The sequence below is a fragment of the Euprymna scolopes genome, chromosome 24, assembly GCF_053919585.1.
Source record: "Euprymna scolopes isolate OS-2025 chromosome 24, ASM5391958v1, whole genome shotgun sequence".
NCBI lineage: Eukaryota > Metazoa > Mollusca > Cephalopoda > Sepiida > Sepiolidae > Euprymna > Euprymna scolopes.
Genome location: NC_136505.1, coordinates 33642983 through 33669616, shown reverse-complemented (window position 1 = coordinate 33669616; position 26634 = coordinate 33642983). Strand labels below are relative to the sequence as shown.

The 26634-nt window shown below is 33.3% G+C and overlaps 1 protein-coding gene across 5 annotated transcripts in view; it reads right to left on the bottom strand.

Annotated features, from left to right (window-relative positions):
• Positions 1 to 26634, bottom strand: part of LOC145246652 (ataxin-7-like protein 3) — a 103988-nt gene that overhangs the window by 9978 nt on the left and 67376 nt on the right. For 4 of the 5 annotated variants that reach the window (XM_080108357.1, XM_080108359.1, XM_080108356.1 and 1 more), the window contains 3 exons: positions 25413 to 25460; positions 23021 to 23046; positions 16266 to 16396 (listed from right to left, as the gene is read on the bottom strand). In XM_080108357.1, the coding sequence (XP_079964483.1) occupies positions 16266 to 16396; positions 23021 to 23046; positions 25413 to 25460 (205 nt within the window). Of the gene's footprint in view, positions 1 to 7582; positions 7946 to 16265; positions 16397 to 23020; positions 23047 to 25412; positions 25461 to 26634 lie in introns of all 5 variants that reach the window. The other variant, XR_013863148.1, reaches the window with a different exon arrangement.

The window sequence follows — 26634 nt, the reverse complement described above, 5'->3', positions numbered from 1 at the left end:
AAGATCAACATAAAACCAATGGTGACATGAAAAAAAAAAAAAAAAAAAAGACACCAGTATTATATTTGGTTTAACATCCGTTTTAGATGGTAGCACGCATTAGACAACTTGAAGAAGTTGACTTCCAAACTTACCTCTCTTTCTCTCATGTCCATCATTATCACTTTCTCCCATGTTTACTTTGGCTTTCTACAGTGAAATGAACCTGCTATCTCAACTGTTCTACATCTAACCCAAGAACTCTCATCCATTCTTTCAGCATGGCCATACCATCAAAGTTTCTTGTTCTGCATACGTCTTCCTATACCATTCAAATTTAATCTTTCTCTAAGGTCATCAGAACTAAGCCTGTGTTTAAAGCTCACATTACACATCCATCGTATAATTTTCATATCATTTTTCTCCATGCAATGCATGTCCTCAACCCTCAGTAGCCAGGTTTCACTTTCATACATCATAATACTGCATACACATGCCTGAAAGACTCTTCCTTTAATCAACAGTGGTGATGCTCTGCTGGTTAGTAATATCAGTCAGAAGTTTCCTGAACTTACTCCATCCAATCCAAACTCTCGCAGTCACACTAGAACTTGCTCTTTTTTTTTTCTTTTTAGCTTGTTCATACTGAGGATGAAGCATCCTACCAGATGCCAAACATTCATCCTCAAATAACTCAAATATTCCAACCGAGAGATCTTTTTAAGATTCTGACCATCTGTTTAAGTGAAATTGCTTAAATCTCTCTTGCACTTGGTTCACTAAGTATATTTGCCGAGAAGTTTTTGAAATTCTTTTTCATGAGTCCAGTTGCTTCTATAACTTAAATGAAGAGATCTTCTTAAGATTCCAGTTTCTTTTCATGTAATACATAAGACTGTCATTCCGTTATCTTTTCCCTTTCAGCTGTGTTAAACCCAGCATCATTAAGGACACTAACTTCTAAGGCTGCTTCTCCACTCTATGCTTCAACGTTATCACCAAGATAAAACAATTATTAAAAAAAAAATTTAAATACTGATTAACTTTTGTATTTTCATAGTCCATTCAAATGTTCCTGTCAAAAATGTAAAAAAAAAAAAAAAAAAAAATGTAATGTAAAAAAAAAAAAATGTAAAAAAAAAAAAAAATGTAAAAAAAAAATGTAAAAAAAAAATGTAAAAAAAAAATGTAAAAAAAAAATGTAAAAAAAAAATGTAAGAAAAAAATGTAAAAAAAAAAATGTAAAAAAAAAATGTAAAAAAAAAATGTAAAAAAAAAAATTTTAAAAAAGAATGTAAAAAAAATGTAAAAAAAAATGTAAAAAAAAATGTAAAAAAAAAAAATGAAAAAGGGATTTTACTATTCATGTCAGCCAATTAAATCATGATAATTGGCTCCTACAGATTTTCAATGTGTGTGATAGTGATATTTAGGCACGTTACTTGAGCAACCTAATATTTTGCTTCGAACAGCAAGAAGTAACCAATTTTAATTTTTTCACTAAAAAATTTCCCCTTCCAAAATCAATTAGAGAAAATATATATAAAAAAAAAACAGGAGTCAAACAGAAAAAGAAAAAAATTTCTCATAAGTAAAAATATTTGGTAAACATTTACTATAAAATAATTTTTTTTTTGAACTATAAGAAAAAAATTATGATTAAAAAATGTTTTTCTTTTTTCTTAAGAGGAACACTATTTTTATATTTAAAATTAATATTTTTTTAATATTCCCTCTAAATCTGATTAAAAATAAAACTATTTCTTACAAAGAGTTTTAGTGGAAACAAAAAAAAAAAAAAACAGCATGCTAGTCTGTCTGAATTAAAATCAGTTGCTTTTTGTTATTCTTAACATAATCTCAGGTTGTTCAAATGACGTGCCTAAATATTGCACGGATAGAGAATCAGCAGGAGCAATTTTTTTGTGCCTTTGTTGTGCATAAAGAGTAAAACAGTGAAAATAAAAAATAAAGAGTGCGTGTAAATTATGACTCTCATAATTTAAAAAAAAAATTGGGGGGAGGGCTTTGATCGTTGAAAAGCGCTCCACAAAAGTAACAGAATTCTCTGATTTTCTTTTTTCAAGGTCGACTGCAGACACCAGTGCTCCTTCTCTGCTATTCCGTCCTCTCATTGGCATATTTTTTATTTTACACATTATCAACCATTGTCCATCCTCACCACATCACTAAAATGCTTAAACACTTGATTCGAACCAGAATACAATAACTAGGAGATAACCAATCTATAATGTCAGTTGTTTGTTTCTAAAGCAGCAAGATTTTATTACTCATGGTCTCAATTTAATTCACAATTTGTTCAGAGCTATCCTATATTTTCTAACACTGAACTTGCTCCTATATTTAAAAACCTATTCAGTTATTAAAGGCGAATGTTTTCCATTTCCTTTGGAAAATTCCATCAGTCTGCGCAGTATTTAAAAATACTGATGAACAATCTTCTTCATCTTAGTACAGACAAATCAGTCTCCTTTGCATGAGTAAGTTGTTTGAATCGGTGATAAACCCAGTTGCCAGTCTACTCAGTGACAAGCAACACTGATCTCATACTGCAAGATCAGCTGCTGACTGTAATATCACATAAGATCAGTGAATATTTTGATAGGCCTTTGTTCTAGGTCAACAGATCTCAACATAAACAAGGCCTTCAATAGTGTCTGGTGCAAAGGATTGCTTCACAAAATTGCTAGCTATAGAATATCTGGCAATGTTTTTTTTTAACTCTTAAATCTTTTTTTTTTTTTTTTTGATAGTTTAGTAAAAGTAGTTATTGATGAGAAGTTTTACACACATAGTATCAATGCCAGCAAACTATAAGGATCTATTCCGAGCCCAACTTTCTCTCTCTCATTTTTATTAATGCTCTTTCAAATCACACTCTCGTCTTATTTGTTTACTTCAATGAAGATGACAACTGTCTATGGCTTCACTTTGAAGAGCATTGGCAATCAAGATCTGGTTGATTTTTATTTTTCATCTAGAACATGTGATGCAATGGAGGGAGGGTGTTACTTTTAATACCTTTAAAACAATGATTTTCTCATATCACCACCGACTAACATTCATTATAACTCTCGCTTCCCTTATTTCGTCCTTTAGTTCTCAAATTCCATGAGCGATGTTTCTGACAAAGAGGGAAGAATTGCTGTGTTCTGGGTCAGAATCTATCCATCTAATACTTAGTGTTAATTTTTTACCTTTTTCTTTAGATCCTTCCATCAAGTGGCTCCATGCCTCGTCTGAAGCAATTTCCATAAAAACATCTCTTCTCTGCAACTTTGTTCCCAAAGAAGAGATGTTGCAAGCCTAGCTCTGCTTTATTGTTATTTTTATGGCAAGTGCTCATCTGAGCTCCAATCTATGCTCTCCCCTTGCCAAACTTCCACAAAAAAACAAAAACAAAAAAAAACACTACTACCTACAACCACTATCAAAATTTTCTTCCACTCTCTATCTGTGCCTAAATCTAAACGCAGATTCCATTAACAAAATTTCTTTCCTAGAACTGCCTGCCTGTGGAACACCGTTCCGCTGGCCTGATTCCTGGCTGACTACAATATAGTAGCCTTGAAGTCCAATGTAAACAAATTCATGCTGAGCTGTCCCTTTAAATAATTAAATTCTACCCAATTTCCACCATTAACGATTATTACACTACCACCTTATATTCATTAACTCTTCTCCTCGAGTGGCCTTCATGCCTTGATAAGTGGGGGCGACTGTGTAAAAAAAAAAAAAAAAAAAAACGCTTCTTTTGCTTCAGCTAAGATGAATGGCATCCTGATTGAGGAAATCTTGTTTTGATGACTGATTTTCAATCCAGATCTAAAACTGTAAGATTTATATAAACCTGCTAAAATTGTTGGAAGATATATCCGAAGATGGAGTACTGTTGTCACATCTGGGGATGTGCCACCCTAAGAACTCTTTCTTGTCTTGAAAGAGTTTTAAAATAGACTTTGCAATTGATGTAACTAATAGCAATACATCCTGGTTCCTCCTCACAAGAATATGATAGTTAGTGATAGATAGAAATACAGACAGGTATTGCAGTCTGGAAAGATGTCAAAAGAGACACAGAAAGTTTATAACTTAAGCATATTTCCAGCTACGCCTATAAACAACCATTCATTAAAGTGACTTACTGGATTGTATTAGTTGATTACAATAGTCAAGACCATTTAGCTACTTCAAGAAATATATCTCTTTCCAGGATATATTAGCAATCCAATCCATTTTCTCTAACCACTTTCTTACAGAAGAGATCTTGCTAGTCTTTCTTAACTCTCTTTACTTCTTTAAAAAGTGTTCGACTGAGCTCTGATCTCTGGTTCCTTCCTGTAATTAACAGCAAGAACTTGCCTTTTTATCAAGAATTTTCCCTTCTTTAACCATGTGATTAGCATCAAACAGAATTTCCAAGAACCTTTCATCTACAGAACAGGGTGGTACAAGATTCCTTTCCTGAGAGATAAAACAGTCTTCAAATCAGATATCAGCAAATACTTGTCATAAACTATCCTCATAGGACGTAACATTTTATTCATTCCATTCATAATTCTCAATCCTCTCATAATATTTATCATCATTCAATTGTCCATCTATCCGCCTCATTAACCCTCTTATCGAGTGGCTTTCAACCTTGACAAATGAGATTAATTAATAAAGAAAACAAAATAGTTGCAGAAGTTTACTTCGTTAAGTTTGATTTTTTTTTTTTACAAGTATGTCTAGCAACGAGTAAAACTAATTAATGGATTTAGGGAAAATTTCTCCAATGTTAAAATAACAAAAATAAACAAAAATCTGTATAAAGTGCATAGCTGTGACAAAACGAAAATGTCATATTCCAAAAATCATGTAAATTTATCAAGTAGTTTTATTTTTATAAAGAAAATTATTTTTAAGCAATTAATGACACATTAAATCTCTCAAGTTTAAATTGGTTCAGTTATCACCCCCCCCCCCCGTTTTAAAAAGTTTTTTCAAAATGAGAAAACAACTGTTACTCATAAAATTTAATATTTTTACATAAACTACTTTATCAATTTATATGGTTTTTGGAATATGATATTTTCATTTTGTCATAGGTATGTACATTATATAGATTTTTCCTTATTTTTTTGTTTTTAATATAGGAAGAATTCTTTGAACACAAGTGTTTTTCTTATGGACATAAGAGATGTAATAGGGACCTCCCCCTCCTTCCAAAAAAACAAAAAAAAAAAAATGAACCATATGCGCAAGTTTATAATACCTAGTGGCAGTATGACATTCATTTTTATTTTTACACTATATGTTCATGATAGACTCATTCCGTTCAATAAGTTTATATCCAGCAATAAAACACTTCTTGGTGACATCTTAAACTTTTCTTCGCATTTTTTTGTTGAGTAATTCATTCATTCCCACTATCAAGACTGTTGTACTGCTTTGCATGGATCGTAGGCACAATTGGAGTTTAAAGTTAATTCGAAGCTGTTTGTGGCTCACTTCAAGTTCAAGGTTATTCAAATCATTCTAATCCGTAGCTGTTTGCATTTTTTTTTTTTTTTTTTTTTTTTTAATTTTTTGATCCCCTGAAAATTTTCATGCTTCAACTTGGATAATGACACTTTCTGTATCTCCTTAGAAATTGAGATGTTTTCACAAACTGTAAGATAAAAGCTAGCAAAGCAGAGCAATTGTAGTTTCAAAATTTGAAAATCTATGCGGGGGGGAATCAAAGTTCAAATACAAATCAAAAAATAATAAACAGCAAGGAAAAACACTAAATTATTCACCACAAACATCTGCACACATCCCCACTGATTTGAAAACTCAACATTGCTACTCATCAAGAAATTTTATCACTTTTAATCAATACTTTTACACCCGAACAAGGACCTATGTTAATTCAGATATTCCGGTTACAAAATCAACATCACAAACTAGGATCAGGTCATTGTCAATTACTCTCCTCCATGTCTTAAACAGCCTACCACATGATTTTGAGCCATCAACATTGATTTAAATACACTTAGGAGCATTTTGGATGACTGACACATGGCCGTATCAGTTGGGACGTTATGCAATGCAATTTCCTTGCAGTCAAAAAAACTTGGATATTTGCAATAATTTTCTAGTGTCACTTGCCATTTTTGTAACATATTTGTTACATAGAGAATTACCCATAATGCAATTGTAGAAACTTTTGCTATCAGAATCATTGTTCTTGATGCTTTTAGCTTTGTTGGGGTGGGTGGGGGTTTTTTTTTGGGGGGGGGGGGGTGACACTACTGTCATTAAATTAAACAAATAGTCTTTTTGAAGAAAGACAGCAACAAGTTTGAATTGAGGCCAGGTGTTCTTCCTAGGATTGTAAAATTGGTCATCAAAATGCTCAACTCTAACAGTAATAATTATTTATATATTATTTATAGCATAGGAATTTTAAAGAGAACTGGCTTGTTTTTTATAGCTCTGTGAATTCAATGTTTCCTTTTCTTTTTTTGGGGGGAGGGGGGGGCGTTCGTTTACAGAGGAGGAGGATACCAACACTTTAGTTTGTTGAGACTATCAAAATAGTAACCACTTTTGGGCACTTGGGCACTCTGATGTTGCTAGGGTTAAATTCTCTCAAAGTAACCCCCAGTTATAGTCAAATCATTTGCATAAATCTTAGTCTGACCCACAAACACACATACCATCCGAATAACATTCATTGTCTCAGTTTGCAGGTGGTACTGGGTTCTCGTTTTCTGTTTTTAAGGCCTCTATCCCAAGTCTGAAATTCTGACCAAGTTACATACCAACTCACTTGAACGAACAATATTAATTTATCTATATAAAGTTAACTATGTTTATATATTTGTATCTACAGAATTCAAACTAATTAACTGATCATTATAAATTTTGGAATACAACTAAGCATAAGGTGTCCAAATGTGAGCTATATTAATTTTAATTTAGTTTTATGCAAAAGTGGTAGAAAGGAGATGGATGCTGTTGATGATAAATGAAATATCTACGCTTATTTTTTTAATGTAATTTTAACAATGTGTACTAGGCATTAATTAATAAATATTTCCTAAATTTCCGGTTTTTTTTTGTTTTTTTTTTAAGTAATTTTAATGTGTACTAGGCATTAATTAATAAATATTTCTTAAATTTGCGTTTGTAAGTATTTTAAAGGATTTTATAGAGCATAATACAAGCATAACCTCCCATTTTAAAATTTAAATCTCTCAGATTTGTATCAAATTTGATTCAGTCATTAGACACCAATTAATCAAGATTCCCTGAATTTCAACTTCTTCTAAAAATCCCTTAAGTTTAAGCCTTAAATTTTAGACATTTTCCAAAATCAAAATCAAGCAATGGATTTCGATCCAAATTAGAATAAGGATTTAGACATAAGGTTTAGTTATTATCCTGATTTTAACTGTCGTAAGTGGTTCCAAACTGTTCTGAGAAATTAATCTTACCCATTGTGGTATGGGTGTTGTTCTAGGTCTATTTCTATTTAAAAGTACAAAAACATACAAAACAAAATATGCCAATGAGAATCTGAATACACAAAAGAAAGAGAAATTCTGCTTACCTTACGCAAGCCATTTTCATTTTCTTTTCAATGTTTGCTATTTTTTTTTCCAACGATGCAAAGAAGAATTTAGACGTTCATTTGTGTACGCATCACTCAATCCCTCCCGCACACGATTCCGTTTTTCAAGGTGGCGTCCAATTTGGTATCATTTCACCAAGACCTTTCTCGGTTCGCCTCGTTTTTTTCCGCCTCGTTGCATTGGGCAATCTGAATTCTTCTTTTCCTATAGGGTCAGATTTAGTATCCTTGTTCACGGCAACTAGTTGTGGCATTTTCCCTGCGCCTCGAGTAGATTCACTTGTGACTGTGCTTCCAACGTTGTGACTTGCTGGAGTGGGTCGAATGTGCGGACGACTCAGGCTGGGCCCAACAAAAAGAGATAATGAAAAAGTTCCACAATCGAAGCGAATCACACAACTTCTTTTATTTCTATAGCAGCTAAAAATCACTATTGAAGGTGTGTGTGTGTGTGTGTGTGTGTGTGTGTGTGTGTGTGTGTGTGTGTGAGTGAGAGAGTGTTAACATTAGCTAGCAAGAGAGACGCAAGAACACAAACAACGGAAGGAAAAACAGGACTCTGAGCTGCCACAAAATATTATGTCCCCAACTTACATCTAACGCAGTTTGGCTCAAACTGACATAGTTGGAAATATGTTTTGAATTTGTTTTTTTGGAGAACACTAAAAGTGAGAGCTTCAAGCAAGAGAACTTAACAAGTTTATTAATAGAATTTGGAGACTTCATTTGGATCAAAATGTAGTATCTGTTTTGATGGTATACTTCATCTTTTTTTGCCTTAGGTCAGTGAATAAGAAATCCTTCTAAACTGGGGCAATTTTTATCTAAATCCAGAGTGCACTATTCGGAGAAGTGGGGGTGGGGGCTAAATCTTTCCCCCATATTAAAAACCAACCTTGGGTCTGATTCTTCCCTTGTGGTAAGACAAGTAAATAGGAATAAGTTCCTTTATATGTGTTTTTTTACATCGATATAATTTTGAATTTCTTTTTAATTTACTATTAATCAATTGAAATCAAAAATGCAATAGCATAAAGCAAAATGAAATTGTTGAAATATCTTACTTTGAATTTCATCGATATTCACATTGTGTTCCCCTTCTCTCACAAAGTTTACACAATGTAGCAAATTTCCTCCCTCCCTGTATTCATCATATAATCAGACCTCTCCCTTTCTTTATTGGCTGCTTGCTACTTTGGCACCTCTGTATTTTAGCTTCTTATCTTGTTCCTTTCATTTACACAAAAGGATGACATGATTTAACCAGTTTTCTTCATCTATGCATTAGAAACATCAATCTTTTCTCTATTAGCCCGCTTGCTCCGGTTTACCACCCTCGGTTCTTAGCTTTTTATCAAAAAATTTAATAGTTAAAAAAAAAAAGTATTTATATCATTAAAAAAGAAAAAAAAAGATTTCTAACACTACTGAGGAGTTTTAAAATCTACGCACACATTGTTTATGAATTTTTTTTTAGATAAGGATTGATGCTTTGCATTATTTGGATTAGTCAGACTATGGTTCTCATCTTGAGTATTATTTACACAATGTGTCAATTGATGTAACCTCTGACCTTCTTCAGGTGTATCTTGTTTGGACTCTGTAATCTTTCCGTTGAACTTGGGAATCAGCATGGAATTTCAAATCCATTTTATCCACTACGCCACAGCTACTCTTCTGGATGTTGAAGGTTCAATCCTCAGTGAACACAACACTCAAAATACAATTGCGAATGACTTTAGACTTCTACCCATTCATGGCTGATGGAACAAGAATATGCAACTCCCATACATTAAATAAAGGGTTCCAGTCTAAATTCTGTGCAAATTCTCGAGATCAACAGAAAGATTCTTTGAGTTCAACAAGATATCAACTAAAACATTTTTCATTTAACTTTTTAACTTGATGCAGTTTTATTAAGGTTATGGGTTTCTGTGTGTATTCTAGTATTGACTTAAGATTATCCTCCTCCAATGTGCTTTCATATATATTGATTATAAATACAAAGTATACACTACTAATGTTGTTGTATGCTCAACGTAACGTAAAAAAAAAAAAAAAAAAAGCAAAAAAAAGTTACTGTTCTGATGCTACACGTAATCTATTCTGTCCTTGTTTAGTGAAGGAGAAGTCCTTCTAAACTGAGGCAATTTGTATCTTTGTTCTAATCCAGAATGGCTGATTTCAGGGGGCTGGATTTTCTCCATGACCTTGTGTCTAACTTTGCTCTTGTATAGAAGCAAGTAAATAGGAACTGCCTTTAATTCTTAAGATCAAAGTGTAGTATCTGTTCTTCAGATGCTGCACTTCCATTTCTTGTTCTCTTTCGGTGGAGGAGCAGCCCTTCACGACTGAGACAATTTTTTATTTTTGTACCTTTTCTCCACGTTAAAAAACGACCCTGGTGTCTAACTCTGTCCCGTGGGGAAGCATAGTAAATAGGTACATCACACTTTCCTTTCTTAAAGCAGTGTTCCTCCACTCAACAATAATTGCCGATCCCAATGCTGTATGACATGGTTTTCTTTCTCCCTTGTCTTTTTTTTCATCTCTTCTGGCTGTATCATCGTCTCTCACATTGGCAGCTACTGAGGGGGATGTTTAGTGATTCACAAGTATCAATATATTAATACCGTAATATCTTTAACGTATGTATGAGTGTCACAGTTTCCAGATTATAAATTATTCAATTGGGAGGTTCGACTTATTAAAAAGGAGGATAAGTATTAACATACTACAAACATTATTAGTATATAGATGCGCTAATTTAATGTTCATAGCATGTCATCACCTTCTATCCTCCTTTTTAATAAATAGGATCTCCTGATCACCAAAGATGCTTTGTCATCAGTTAATGTCAGCTCATCTTGATCTGCTCCAAGTTGCAACCAACCATCTACTAGAAAACAGGAATCTGTCCTCCAATGTTGCAAATCCAAGACTGTCCATAAACGGTTCCTAAATCTTATTGACTAATTAGAATGCTTCCTGTCTTATAGATAATTATATCTGCTGTTTTAAAAACAATTCTAACAGAAAACAAATTCTAAAACCTTTTGTTTAGGAGTTAATCACTTTTTTGTTTTTGAAAGCATTATTTTGTAAGGTCAAATTTGAAAATTTTAGGAAACTGAGTCATTTATATATTAATACGATAGCGTGGGTGTTCTTTTGTGTGTCACACTTACATCCGGGTCGTTTAATTGTTATGTTCTTCTATTTCTTGTCATAAATAATTTTACCAAAAATTCCTCATAAGTTTTACTTTCAGTTTTGACTTAATCTGATGGCATTTAAGTCATCTATTCTTTTTTATAAATAATTTTATCAAGAATTCTTTGTAAGTTTTGATTTCGGTTTCGATTATGGCTGAAGGAACTCAAGTTATACATATTTTTTTATAAGTTTTTATTTCGGTTTCAATTCAAGCTAATGCACCCAAGTCATATGGATATATTTTTTATTTTTAAAATTGCAACTTTATGATATATAAAAATCGATAGAACATTAACTCTATAATAATATATACGAAATCTGCAATAATTAAAATATCATATTTAACCGGGCTTTACCAGACATTTGTATTAGCTTAGATAAATAATTTTGCAGTTTTAACAAAAGAGCTACAATAATATCAGGGTGTCTCCATTTACGCTGAACATCTACAGAATGCCAACATCAATATATTACATATGAAATAGTCCACTGTGGAATTTCCACAAGTCCTGCTAGTCTATATAATTATAAAAGTGAGAGTGTGTGTGTGTGTGTGTGTGTGTGTGTGGACACTTCTCAACAAACTTTTTATTGAGAGACTTGAAATTTGGTATATAGAGTATTCAGACATGTGAAAACCTTTTAATCAGTTTTCACATGGAAAAAAGGGCTGCTAAGTGGTCAAAATTTAAAAATCCATACTTGAGGGTCATCAGATTTTTATTTGTTTGTCAACTGTTTCACAACTGCACATACATAAATCGTTCACATTATGTTAAGAATAAGTAGATTTAAAAACACTTTAAAATCGTGTCAAGCTGGCCTAATGGTTATCATACTTATACTTATCGATCTTAGCTTGAGTATTAATTTTTTTTTATTTACAAGAAGTGAACTGTTTAGGAAAAACATAATACTTGTATGCCCATGTCTTAGTTTCTTCCCGTTTTTTTTTTGGTTTTTTTTTTTTTACTTGATTTTATTTTTAATGTTACGTTTAATACTGAGCCACGCCAAGTACATCTTGTGTTTTATAATCTTTTATCAAATGAAAAATGGTATCTTTTAATAATTTTTTTTCTGAGACTTAGTGACATCCACCCTAATCATAGATTTGTCAACAAGATCAGACATACATCTTTTAGGGGCCACCACTCCCAGACAGAACAATTCCAACACCTTTATGATAATCCCTTTACACCTAGGATGACTTGCTCTTCATTGTGAATATTGTTGAATACAACTTCATTTTAATAAAGTTACTGTTTGGAATTAATTGACTGGTTAATTAATTTTAATGTGTCATTCTATTAAAAAAAAAAAATGATTTTATTTTTTTATAAAAGCAGTTTCTTAAACATTTTTTTTTTATTTTATATATTTTCAAATTTATGCAAACCAGTGATGCATTTTTTTTTTTTACTAATGTTTATCCTCTGATAAAAAGTGCATATCTTTGAAAATCCATGAATTAAGGATTTTTTTCATCATTATAATTCCTTGTTTGAATTTAATAAATCAATAAATGTAATTTATTCTATTTTATTTTTATCCCCAACCTTTCCCATATATATAAATACACTAGCAGGTTGCTCAGCATAGCCCAGTCATAAAAGATTCTTAAATATCATAATTTACTTCAGGTAGATTTTGTATTTATTATTATTTCTCTATTGATTATTATATGGTATCCAATAGCTATTATAACAAGCCGAGTATACGGGGTCCCCTCCACAAATGAAAAATTTACTTTCACAATGACTAATGTTTGTGCAAAATGTTTTAAAAATCCAAGGCGTGATTATTGAGAAAAGTGCAAACAAATGAATGGATGAACAATTTGGGGGCAATTTTATCCCCTATAATGCCCTCTAGGGGGACAATCAGTTATCCCAGAAAATCCGTTCTGGCAAAAATTTACTTCCACCATGACTAATGTTTGTGCAAAATTTAAAAAAAAGTTCAAAGAGTGGTTATTGAGCAAAGTGCGGACAAAATAATGGACGAATGATTTTGGGGCAATTTTACCTCTGTAATAGCCCCTCAGGGGGTAACCAGAGTTATTCCAGAAAATCTGTTCTGGCAAGAATTTACTTTCACCATGAGTAATGTTTATGCAAAATTTTTAAAAAATCCAAGAAATTTAGAAAAAGTACAAACGAACAAACAGATGAATGAGAGTGAATTACTAGGTCCAATCCCTCCTTTGTCGGGGGACTAATAAAGTCGTATCCCTGTCTGTTTTTTTTTTGTTTGCAAAAACAGATTTTATTCACTTTTGATTCCCTATAATATCTACATATATTATTTATACAAATAGTTGCCTAATTTACATATTACACTAAAGAAATTTTAGTTTAATAGTTAGCTTGACGTTATTGTTTTTAGTAATAGAATTTGTTTTTTGTTTAGAAATATTAGAGTTGATCTATTTAATTTATTTTTAATTTAATTTATTTGTCAATTTGCTCTATTTGCTTTAATTGTTGCTAAAACCAACATAAATCTTACTTGCATTTAAAAACATTCTTAAAACTTATTAATTAAACTTTGAAAATTAGACTGCCCCCACCCCAAAAAAGAAAGTTCCATGGTCGAAAAAGAACAGGGATGGGGGGGGGGGGATGGGGGAGAGAAGTAAAGGTTCCCAGGTAACGTCACCTCAATATCCTCTGTATACCAGATGTGTCCAAATGCAACTTGGACAACACCAGGTATCATTGCTAGTATAATAATGATTTTAAAAGTAAAAAAAAAATTAGAGTTGGAGGTCATCAGCTAGAATCAAAACCAAAGCATTTAGCACTCCAGCGTTATTTACTGTTTGAACTATTGACCAATGGATAAGAAAGGTTAAAAATTAAGTAACTGCAAACTATGAATGTATATTTCACATGTGCAGAACTAACACGTCTAGTTGACTTACTTCTGCCAAGACAAACTTACTTTTTTTTTCAATTTTGACCCATTAGCAGATATTTTTACTGACTAAAAACTAAATCAATAGTATTCCATGTCTAAATCTCCTATATATCAAGTTTTAAGTCTGTAAACCAAAAATTCAATGAGTATCTTAAGTTTCTTGTTTCTTAATTTCTTACCATCTTTTTTCAGCAAGCAAATTTCTGGATGTAGATGGCGTATGTGTGTGCACACACACACATACACCATCTATAAAATATTTTTATACATGTATGTTATTTAAAAAACATGTTTTTCATGGATTATTTTTATGTATTCTGCCTATAAGGGTCTGATGACTACAAAAACAACAAGGAAAAAAAAACAATAATATTGGGTTCTACAGCAAGGGTTCTCATTCATTCCCAGGCAACATCATGTGCGCTTATGAGTAATTTTTATTTAAAAAAAAAAAAAAAAATAACATAACTCTTTGGATTCAGAAGTTCAGAAAGACATATATCATAGATAGAAAATTATTCTTGCCAAAGGTCAGTTTCCTAGGTAAAAGACTAAGTATTTTTAGATAATGGACCACTGCCCTCGCAACCCACAAAAGCAATTCTAGGCAAATCCTCTCAAATCTAAAAATGATAAGTATAAAAATTATAATATTGAAGTTCAGGGTAGGAAACTGGTTTCTACAATTGTTCTGTGATAATGCCAGGTTTATCTGATAATAAAAATGTTCTGAATGGTTTACATGTGAAATTTAATCAAATAATTTTTTTAAGGAATGCAAACTGTTTTTTCTTAAAAAGATAAGAGGTGGAGCAAGAAAAGAGCAAGCTAGAGTTAGTAAGAGTTAGAACAAGTGCGCAAGCAAGAGACAGAGAGAGCTAGTGAGTTAGAGCAAGAGAAAAATAAGAAAATAAAAGATAGAAAAAAGAAAAAAGCAAGAAAATAAAGAAAAAAAAGAGAGGGAAATGGAGAGAGAGAGAGAGAGAACAGGATAAGAAAAAGAGACAGAACGGGATGAGAAAAAGAGAGAGAGAACAGGATGCTAGAGAGAGATAGAGAGAGAACAGGATGCGAGAGAGAGAGAGCAGGATGATAGAGAGCAGGACGATAGAGAGAGAGAGCAGGACGATAGAAAGAGAGAGAGCAGGACGATAGAGAGAGAGAGAGAGCAGGACGATAGAGAGAGAGAGAGAGCAGGACGATAGAGAGAGAGAGAGAGAGAGAGAGAGCAGGACGATAGAGAGAGAGCAGGACGATAGAGAGAGAGAGAGCAGGACGATAGAGAGAGAGAGAGCAGGACGATAGAGAGAGAGAGAGAGAGAGAGCAGGACGATAGAGAGAGAGAGAGAGAGAGCAGGACGATAGAGAGAGAGAGAGAGAGAGCAGGACGATAGAGAGAGAGAGAGAGAGAGAGCAGGACGATAGAGAGAGAGAGAGCAGGACGATAGAGAGAGAGAGAGAGAGAGCAGGACGATAGAGAGAGAGAGAGAGAGAGAGAGAGAGAGAGAGAGAGAGAGAGAGAGAGCAGGACGATATAGAGAGAGAGAGCAGGACGATAGAGAGAGAGAGAGCAGGACGATAGAGAGAGAGAGAGCAGGACGATAGAGAGAGAGAGCAGGACGATAGAGAGAGAGAGAGCAGGACGATAGAGAGAGAGAGAGCAGGACGATAGAGAGAGAGAGAGCAGGACGATAGAGAGAGAGAGAGCAGGACGATAGAGAGAGAGAGAGCAGGACGATAGAGAGAGAGAGAGCAGGACGATAGAGAGAGAGAGAGCAAGACTAGAGAGGGAGAGAGAGCAAGACTAGAGAGAGAGCAAGACTAGAGAGAGAGAGAGAGAGAGAGCAAGACTAGAGAGAGAGGGAGAGAGCAAGACTAGAGAGAGAGAGAGAGCAAGACTAGAGAGAGAGAGAGAGCAAGACTAGAGAGAGAGAGAGAGAGCAAGACTAGAGAGAGAGAGAGAGCAAGACTAGAGAGAGAGAGAGAGAGAGCAAGACTAGAGAGAGAGAGAGAGCAAGACTAGAGAGAGAGAGAGCAAGACTAGAGAGAGTGAGAGCAAGACTAGAGAGAGAGAGAGAGCAAGACTAGAGAGAGAGAGAGAGAGCAAGACTAGAGAGAGAGAGAGAGAGAGCAAGACTAAAGAGAGAGAGAGAGAGCAAGACTAAAGAGAGAGAGAGCAAGACTAGAGAGAGAGAGAGAGCAAGACTAGAGAGAGAGAGAGAGCAAGACTAGAGAGAGAGAGAGAGCAAGACTAGAGAGAGAGAGAGAGCAAGACTAGAGAGAGAGAGAGAGCAAGACTAGAGAGAGAGAGAGAGAGCAAGACTAGAGAGAGAGAGAGAGAGAGAGAGCAAGACTAGAGAGAGAGCAAGACTAGAGAGAGAGAGAGAGAGAGAGAGAGCAAGACTAGAGAGAGAGCAAGACGAAAGAGAGAGAGAGAGGAGAGAAAGAGTAAAAAAGTGAGAGAGTAAAAGAGCGAGAGAGAGCGAGAGTTAAAAAGTGAATGAGAGAGTTTTTAATTACTTACTCGTGTGCCGTGGTGTTGTCATTGTTGAGCAAGAATTGTCGTACTCCCCGCCTCTGGTCTTCATTGTGCTGAGGACAACGGAAACTACGAGTGCACATTTTTTTTGTGTGTTCTGATATGACGCCGCAACACTATCGGAGGAAAAAAAAAATTTTTTTAGAAGAAAAATATCAATTTTATTTGCATCAACAATCAAGTCCAGTTAATTATAAGACTTAGTAATTACAGAGGAGCATTATTAGCTTAACGGATACGTCACAGAACAAATTTTATCTTGTTCAAATCAGATCGGATTAGGTCTCTTATCCAACCTTTCAGTTATGCATAAAACTTGATCAAGTGTTCAAATCAAATCATTTCAATTATGTTTGTGTTCCGATGGATCTCCTGTTATTAATACTTATGAATAGAGAAGATATGACACCATGTGCTCCCCAGTTTCAATAACTGTGCCCCCATCATTGTTTGTAAGATTTTCTTCTCCCTCATCTGCTTTTCTGGCCATGTTATCATCGCCTCTCACATTGGTGGCTGCTGAGATGGTACGCAGTGGCTTAAAAGTAGAAAAAAAAAAAATAAACAACACAAGAGAAACAAAAAACACAAACTCTGACACATTCTGCACTCTGCGTATATGTGATGCCATCGAAACTCTGAACACTAATGCTTACTTCTCAGTTATCTGTCAATGCCTCTTTGTTGTCAGCTGACGTCAGCTCATCACAATGTTCTCTGAACCACAAACTGCCACCAACTGGAAATTGACCATGAACTCTAAACACCTTAACCCAGATACTGATCCTTTGACCCAGACACCTTGATTAACAATCCTATTTCCAATCGCCTTTGTGTGCTTCAGTGAACCACCACCTCCATTATCTTTTTTCCAACCTCACTTCTTATATTTTTGTTCTGCTGATCAATTATTTCCTCTTTTTGTTATAGTTTTCCATTTTTTTATTTTTTTATATTCACTTCCAAACACTTTGGGTTGGGAGGGGGGGGGAGGCGTCGATAGTATCACAGATATTCTTGAAGCTCATGGAATAATATTTGCCCAGATAAAAAAGCTATTTGATTTATTCGAATCCGACTCAAATACTAAAACAATCCTGTAACAAGATACAAAGTAGTAATCAATTAATAACCAACAATTTATTTATACATCCAGATGATGTGATTGCTTAAAGCAACTGGTATTCCAAAATGGTTACCAATCTAAAAACATGTTTCTTAACATCAATGATCAAATGTTTTTTGCTTTCTTTTTACTACTAGAACCACCATTTGTCAAGGCTCAGAGCCAATCATGCATAAGGATTAATAAGATGGGAATGATTGCCAATATTAACAAGTGAAGTATGCATGGTCCCCTGTGAGTGCACAGTGAACAAAGCATAAAAAAAAAAAAACAAGTTCAGCATTTGATCCCTTCCCCCCCCCCCACATTTAGCCCCAAAAGTCCACAGAGGACATCCAATCCTGGTGAAAATGAACAAACAGTGCAGTTTTAGGCCTTAACATGCGTAAATTTGAGTTCTGCACCATGCAAAAAAAGAAATGACAAAGTCCATCATTTGCCCCCCTCCCCATTCGGCCCCAAAAGTCGCCAAGGCCTTAACATATTTAAATTTGAGTTCAGCACCATACAAAACTATTAAATAGACATACACAGAAAATTTTGGACAAATATGGTAAAATAGTCCCAAAAATGGAGCGTTTTTATTAGCCCTAAAAGAGCCCCTGGGGCACATCCAAGAGTTATCGCAAAGAATAGACAAACAAAATGATATAGAAATCAGTTACAACTTTTCAGAAAGTTTTATTTTTTAATAAGCACAAAAATGTCAATTTTAGCCCGAAACCGGAGTTTTCCCAGAAAATCCGTTCTGTTACTTTTTTTTTTACTCATATCATGTTTAATGTTTGTGCAAAATTTCAAAACATTCCAAAGCATAGTTATTGAGCAAAGTGCGAAGAGACGAATGGACAAGGGTGAATTTAAAGGTCCACCGCCCTTTTGTTGGGGGACCAAAAGTGAAGTATACTATGGAAGTATTAACATTGACCACCGGTATGAACTGTGTTTGATTACATTTCTGAATTTTTCTAGATAAGGATTGGTTATTACTATTTGGATTCTCCTTACTACTGTTCTCACCACAAGGACCTGTGGTACAGTGGTCAGAGTACTTGAAAAGAATTGATTGTACTATTCCTGATGGTTGAAGGTCCAATTCTCAGTGTGAGAGAAAAATACAATTGCAAATTACTCAGGACCTCTATTCAGTCATGAATGAGAGCATGCTACCCCCGTGAAGTAAACAAAAGGTTCCATTCAAAATTCCGTCCAAATTCCCAAGTTTGACAAGATACACCTAAAGAAGGTTGGAAGTTACATCAACCGAACGTTGTGAAAATGACTCAAGATGAATCCAAATAATATGAATGCATTTGATTACTTATCGGTCAGTTTATGATAATACGCTGATGTTGGACTTGAAGATTACCAACTTGTAAGCATTGTTCAGTCTTTTTTCATTGTGTTAGAAAGACAAGTTCTTGTTGTAAATGTCTCATAAGAAAGAACTAAAGAATCTGTAATCATGGTCATTTACATACTAATACTGTTGAGAGAGGCATAAACCAGGAATTACCACCACCCTAACCCAGGTTATGAGTAAAAGTGGCATTTTGTATTCAATTTACAATATCTGTCATGTTTTTGTGGCGTTATTTCATCACAGACAAATAGCATTTTGGTGAGGGCAGCACAATACCTGATCAATCACTTACACCAGGTATTTTATTTAGGCAAAAAGATGGTACAATTATAATGATAGAAACGTTACTATATAATCTGTTCTCGACTGAAGAATAGAAAAAGTCTATAGTCCAGTTGTCCATTTTGTCACATTGACTGCTTCTATGTTGTTACCATGTAGTTAGATGGGTGACCTTTTCAGAATACCATGTTTAATGTAAAATGTATTACAAGTGACCATACAAGTCAAGGTACCAATATGCAAATATACTGAACATAAGACAGTTATGCATCATTTATTCTGTGCTAACAAGAGGTTAACTGGTGATAACAGTATTCAAAGTTTTTAAATCAATAAATATACTTTTTTGTTAAAAACATGTAATTCTTTGTTAACACAAATTGTTTTTTTATACGCCTAAGTTTTAGAAATTTATATATATATATATATATATATATATATAAAAATGGAGGAAATAAACGAAGGTTATAAAAAAGAAAACATGAGTTGTTGAATTTTCAACAAAATTTTACACTATATATGCTCTGCACCTATTAAATAGATACATTGAGCTTAACTCCAAATTAACGGTGACTGGTTTTTAAAATAACAATCTAGACCCGTTAAACGAAAACAGTATGCATTGAAAGTAGCGATATTTCAAAAGAAAAACTTTTAAAAATATATATATATATATATATATATATATGATAAATTTTTTTGGAAAAAGAAATTTAGCAGAGTGCTCAATTAAAAGGAAAATCTGAAATATAAGAGCGTATTTTTATTTTTTGTACAGAAAGTTGTTAGAGTAGACAAGTCATCGGTACCGTCGGTTTCAAACCCGATAGTTAGGACCGTTTAAGATATCCATATCAAACTCTCTTCAGACAAGTATTGGCTGAAGAGAGTTTGATATGGATATCTTAAACGGTTCTAACTATCAGGCTTGAAACCGACGGTACCAATAAGTTATCTCATCTAACAACTTTCTGTACACAATATATATATATATATATATATATGAAACACTAGTGTCTGTAGGTATTTAATTATTATAGTAAAAAAATAATTATGACAGCCCCTTTAAGAAATTCATTTCTTATCGTTGAGCACTTTCAGTTGAATTAAAGTCGGTCAATTTAGCTCTTATGCATAGATCATCGTATAACGATTAGATCACTGTCTGACTGACGTAATGAACATTTAAAAAAAATTAAAATGTTTAAAATTCAACGCTATTTCACGCGGTTAATGGTAGCCGAATGGATACGGTCTCCGCTAATTGAGCTAAAGATGTCTCGTGTCGCGGGGTTCGAATTGTTCGGCTGGTGTTAATCATGACACCCTGCACTGAAGAATCCCAAAAGGATGAAACACTAGTGTCTGTAGGTATTTAATTAATTATTATAGTAAAAAAATAATTATATATATATATATATATATATATTCATTTATTTATATATGCTTAGGGGGGTGCCCAGCGTTGCCCGGCCGTTTGAAAAAAATAAGTGTTAGTAGGTAGGCAGGCAGGCTCGAACCCGTAACGCGAAGGCGGAAAAGAAAGTGAAAGAAAAACTTACTGCTATGCTAGGAGGCAAGAGGAAGTGAAAAGCGTTCAAAATTAACGATTAAAAAGTTGACTTGAAGTGTAAGAATCACGCAGTTGCAGAAATGAACATTGGCTGCAGGCCAGTTTCTGCCGTATTTTGCTTCCCCATGATGTTGAGAGGGGAGCTCTCCAAATGAATAGCAATTGTTTGATATGAAGGGTTTCCCAACATTGATCAAAGCTGATTGCCTTCAAGATGTCTCGGCCAGGAAAGACAGGCGAGTCGATTTGCTTCGATTAGTTTTGCTTTATTTATACAAAAAAGACCAACAAACACGCAAAAGGATGGAAATGAAGGAATTTTATAAAAGTCGATCAAAATAAATGTAGAATCCGTTCGTAAATCGTAGATATTATAATCTAGAGAGTATATAAAAAGTTCTAAAAAAATAGTAACCCTCTCAAGACCCCCCCCCCCACCTCCACCGAAAAAAAAACTTTCTTGGACATACAAAACGAGCGTGCCACTTCTGCTTTATAGATATAAATTAGGCGGTTATGAGCAGTAAACATTTGACTATATATACATATATAAATAATTATTTATATATATATATATATATATATATATATATATAAACAATAAGAAACACAGCTGTAAAGTAGAAATTTACAAAAAGTTTTTATTATTCGGCAGAATACTCCTTAATCTGTGGAGTTTCAAAGAATGCTATTTCTTCTCATCAGAGGAAAAATTGTTAGCAAAATAATTAGATAGTCACGTTAAAAATTTTTACATATCTATGTATTTGCTGGTTACTGCAAAAGATATATATATATATGGGTCAACGTTAACCACGGCGAGAATATAGTTGAAATTAACATTTATATAAATTGTAAATGCCATTCAAGAAGGCTGACAGTGATCATATGATTTTAATATCACAATCTGCGTACGTGGGCTTAAGTGACCGACTTATTTCATTTCAACATAAAGTACTCAACAATAAGCACCCAGTTCTTAAAGGGGCACACACACACATATATATGCATATATATATATATATATATATATATATATATATATATATATATATATATATATATACACACATACATACACACACATACGTACACTCAAAAACAGTCATTATTGCAGCTAGGTACCTGCGTACTATGTGTTTTAGAGTAAAGGTTTGTACATGTCAGTGAATCTGAATGTAATTGCATTGCAACTTTGTCATTCCAGTATTTTCCTTTGCTAACATTTGATCTTGACATTTTGAAAACTCAAATCAGTTTTCTATTTATTCTATCAACATGTCAATGCATAAACAAGGGGTTCAGATGGCTTCATTTTATCATTACTGGTCATGTAACTCGCCAGCATCGTAAGGGCACAGCATGGTGGATGGAAGGTGAACCAGCTGGTTCCACTTGGTGCGCTTGTAACATTAAAGTTTTTCTCCTGTTCAATCAAGAATGTTGTCGGCCCAGTTCTTGTATCTGCCCTATCTTCTTTTCCCCTGGACTGTTCCTTGCAGGATGGTTTTTGCAAGTCCTTCTGAGCGCAGTTATGTTCCCATACAACCTGAGTTTTATTGGTGACATGGTCATTGTATAAGATACCAAGGAGTTTTCTGAGCCATCTCATTTCTACTGATTGGATCCTCCTTTGTATGTAAAGCATGATTGAGATGATGACTCCAGTGTTTAATAGCTTCATCTTGGTTCCAAGAGGGATATTTCTGTCCCTCCATTATAACTCTTGATTAATGAAGCCATTTATTGATATGCTACATAAAATGCCTCCATCAGACAATGTTACGGTTCACAATCTTGCTTGACTTGGTTGATGTTGCGAGGTATCTCGAAGAACTAATTATTCTGTCCTTTTCTAACAAATAGAAAGCATATACATATATATATATATATATATATATATATATATATATGAATATACTCGGGGGGGGGGTTATTCAAAAGTAATGGACTATTGAATTCAACGAGGTTGTTAGATAGTGCCTCAATAAAAAGCTGATAATACTTGTTTATTGTTATATAAACATGCTCACATCCCGCTGCTACAAACAGCCACTTGTTTCAATCAAACAACAGATATCATCAGGCAGCGACTTGACTATTCAAATGTTCAATGAATAAACTTATAAGATTAAGATTATTCATTGAACATTTGAATAGTCAAGTCGCTGCCTGATATCTGTTGTTTGATTGAAACAAGTGGCTGTTTGTAGCAGCGGGATGTGAGCATGTTTATATAACAATAAACAAGTATATATGAATATTATATATATATATATATATATATATATATATATAGTCGATACAAATTATTAACTAGGGAAAATAATGTACATCTCTTTTCCATTTGATTCAAGAAAAACCTAAGCAGAAGAAAAGAATTTAACAAGACTTACTGTTGCAAGAACATTCTGTCGGTCTTCTGTAAAGAAAAAGAACGAATCCAGGTTAAAAATTAGCATAAAGATAAAAATACACAAAAAAATTATTTTTACTCATTGTCAAAGGGAGTTTTATTGCTGGAGAAATATGAGGATATTAATTACATGTGTGTTATGGGGTAAGCTGATCTACCTATTTCAAGAATAATGGACTTACCCAGAGGCTATTGGTTAAGTTAATTAAACTTCATTTTGACTTCTTTCTGTTTAGCCTTGCCAGTGTATACTGAGTAAAAGTCTCTTTTGATTAATAGTTGCGTAATTCCAGTTGAATTTTTAAAACTTTACATAAAAAACTAATCTTTCCTTTGGAATGATTATATTTTTAAACTAGCAGGGTTGGGGCTTGCCAGGTCATAAAATATGCTTAAATATATTTTAATCCATGCAGATTTCGGTGAAAATGCACTGGGGGACCACCCGAAGACGATCAATGTGCACTGGTTGTGAAAAATACAAAAGGTGTTGATTCCGAAAGCCGTTCTTAACATGGGAAGGTTGAGGGTGTTTATTCCAAAAGGTATTTTCTTACTTTCAACCTCCTCATAATAAATTTCTTAATGGTAAGTCTTTCAGGTTTACAGAGCCAATTCCCTATTTAATACTATATTGTAACTAATATATAATATTGATTTCACAAGTTAAAAAAAAAACAATAACTTGGATGGCGTCAGTTGGAATTGAAATCCAAACATTTAGCGCTCTAGTCGCATCTTCTTCTGATGTTACTATAAGAGATAGTTAAGAAAGATTTAATATTAAACGACTTGAAGAAATTATTTGAATTTAGTCATGCACTGAAAGTAGTAAAAATATGTCTGGAAGTTGAAATGAACATTCTGCATTTCAACTTGCCTCTATATGTCTGTACACATTATTCATCGATCCAAACAAAGATTTTACCCATTACAAACCATCCTTGGTGTATGATTAGCATTTCCAGTTAATTTCAGTGTTATGTGATCAGTAGTTTAAGAGTTTATCCGTTAAATATCTCGACAGACAAACATGTACACATTTACGGTTTTGTTTATATTGATAAAATAAGTTAGAATCAAAATATATTGTTTTTAGTCTTTACTTTGAAATGTTTCTTTTTTTTTTCATAATGGTTTTATATAAAAAAAAAATATATTTGAAAAAGTTCACATAAAAAAAAATCTTTAATTAAAAAATTTTTTTTAATATCTTGTAATAAAAATTTTTTTTTCAGTTTTTACACTGAAATATCTTTAAGTTTATATGAAAAACAGTTTATTATGTAAAGTATTAAAATTAAACTGGAATCACGTAATGAGTAATCAGAAGGGATTTTTACCCGAGATACACTAACAAGACTTCCATTAAATAGAAAGCAGAAGTCGAAATGAAACAAGTTTATTTAACATAACTAATATAGTTACATCTAACACGTTATTGGGTAGTGATCTGTGGCAGTTATGGCCCCAGAATTATGATGCATACTTCTGTAACATACTTTTGCTAATACACTTTTTGTTAATTATACTACTATGTCTGTCTTCAGTAATTTAACCTGTGTTAGACTTATGTAACCAAAATCTCTCTTTTTTTTTGGGGGGGGGGGGTAACGACTCTGGCTTCCGACTGTCAAAGAAGAAACCAAAAACTTTAAACTTTTTTATTATTTGAACGACTATTCTCATCTTGAGTGTGACTGTCAATGTTTTAACCAATGTAACATTCAACCTTTTTCATGTGCATACTGTTGTTATGGATTAAACTGATCTATGTATTTCTTTAATAATGGACATATACAAACTACTAAATATTGTTACATTTGACATATTGGGTAGTGATTTATTGCAGTTATAGCCCCCAGAATTATGGCATGTACTTCTGCAATAAACTTCTGCAATAAACTTTTTGTTAACTATGCCACTGTGTTTGTCTTGATTATCGGCCTGCAAGGTTACATCAATGTGTGTGTGTACGTGTGAAGCAACTCGATAAGTACTACTGACATTATGCAATATTGTAACACCTGCTGAATCGTCAGCAAGTTTGATTAAAGAGGGTGTGGCTAGTGTATCCAACAGGATTAAAACTAAGACCAGACAGAGAGTTGATAAACTTCTGACACCAATAGCCATCAAATACATAAAATATTAACATGCATGCACAATGGACACAATCTTTCCAGTCTTCTGTGGAAGACAACTTTTTTATTTTCTTTTTTTACTAGTGAATCATTGCTCATCAAGGCCCAAAGCCAACGACAACATGGTATGCAAATAAAATGCCTAAATAAAGAGTACCACCGAAACTTGATACGTGATTAACACAACATAACATTGAAAATATGCAAAATATATTAATCTTTACTTACCAAGAGACATACTTTCATAATTTGTTATACTATCTGGTGAACCTTCACCTGAAAAGAGAAAAAAAAAAGACATTGTTATTGAATGTAAGTTAAAAAATATGCAAGACAAAAGCATAACTAATGTTATTGTCTGCTTCACTTTCTTATGGGTCAGGGTTGATGATGTTCTCTGGATACTTTTCTTTCAGGTTAGCTGCTATTCTCATGAAAAAGGAAAGGATGGCGTTTTTAAATTTAAATATACTTCATTGAACATGTAAAATTATTTAACATATAAAATTACCTTGTCAAATTTTGAAAGATAAACCTAAATAGTATTTAAGATGACAAATTAAACTTTGCTTCAGAGTAACAGATTTCGATTTTTATTGTTGTACTGTGTTATTGGGAATATATTAATGTACTTAGCTATAAGTTACTTTAAAAATTACGGTGCTTCTTCGTTATTGGAGGAAAATTTGAAAATTAAGATATTAAATTTCAAATAAAAACCAATGGTATCTACTTAATTGCCGTGTTACAGTAATGAACATATCCAAAAATTATAAAAAACAATGGGGGTAAAAAAATAATTATTAATGAGAATAGTTTTCGAAGATGATTAGTGAAAATTGAGTTTCGCTAAATTGGTCTAAGATTTTCATTTTTCAGAAACTAATTGCCTCTCTTGTTATGATTCACACTAATTTTTTTTAACCTAGCAAAACTCAATTTTCACTGATTGTCTACAAAAACTTTTCGTTGATAATTGATTTTCTACATTACCGTTTTTCGTAATTTTTGGATATGTTCATCATTGCAACATGGCAATTAAGTAGATTGTATTGGTTTTACTTGAAATTCAATATTTCGATTTTCGAATTTCGCTCTTATAATAAAGTGCAAAAATTACTTTGATCAAATAAAAATTTTCAATAATCACCAAAACAAAATAAAAAAACAAGGGCGGATAACTCATTTTTAGTTAAAGAAAATAATAATTGTTTATCTCAGTTTTAAAATGTGTAAACAAATCCAAATTTTAAACTGAAATCACTTCACTATATCCTGGGTAACACCAGGTAGGTACAATTTTAAGCATTTGTCATGATACTATTCCCTCAGTTAGCAGTTCACACACTGATTTTTCTACAATATTCCAACCCCCCAACCTGGCTTTCATTTTTGTTATATTTAAACTAATTTGGGATTTCTACCCACAAATTTTGCTGATATATGTGCT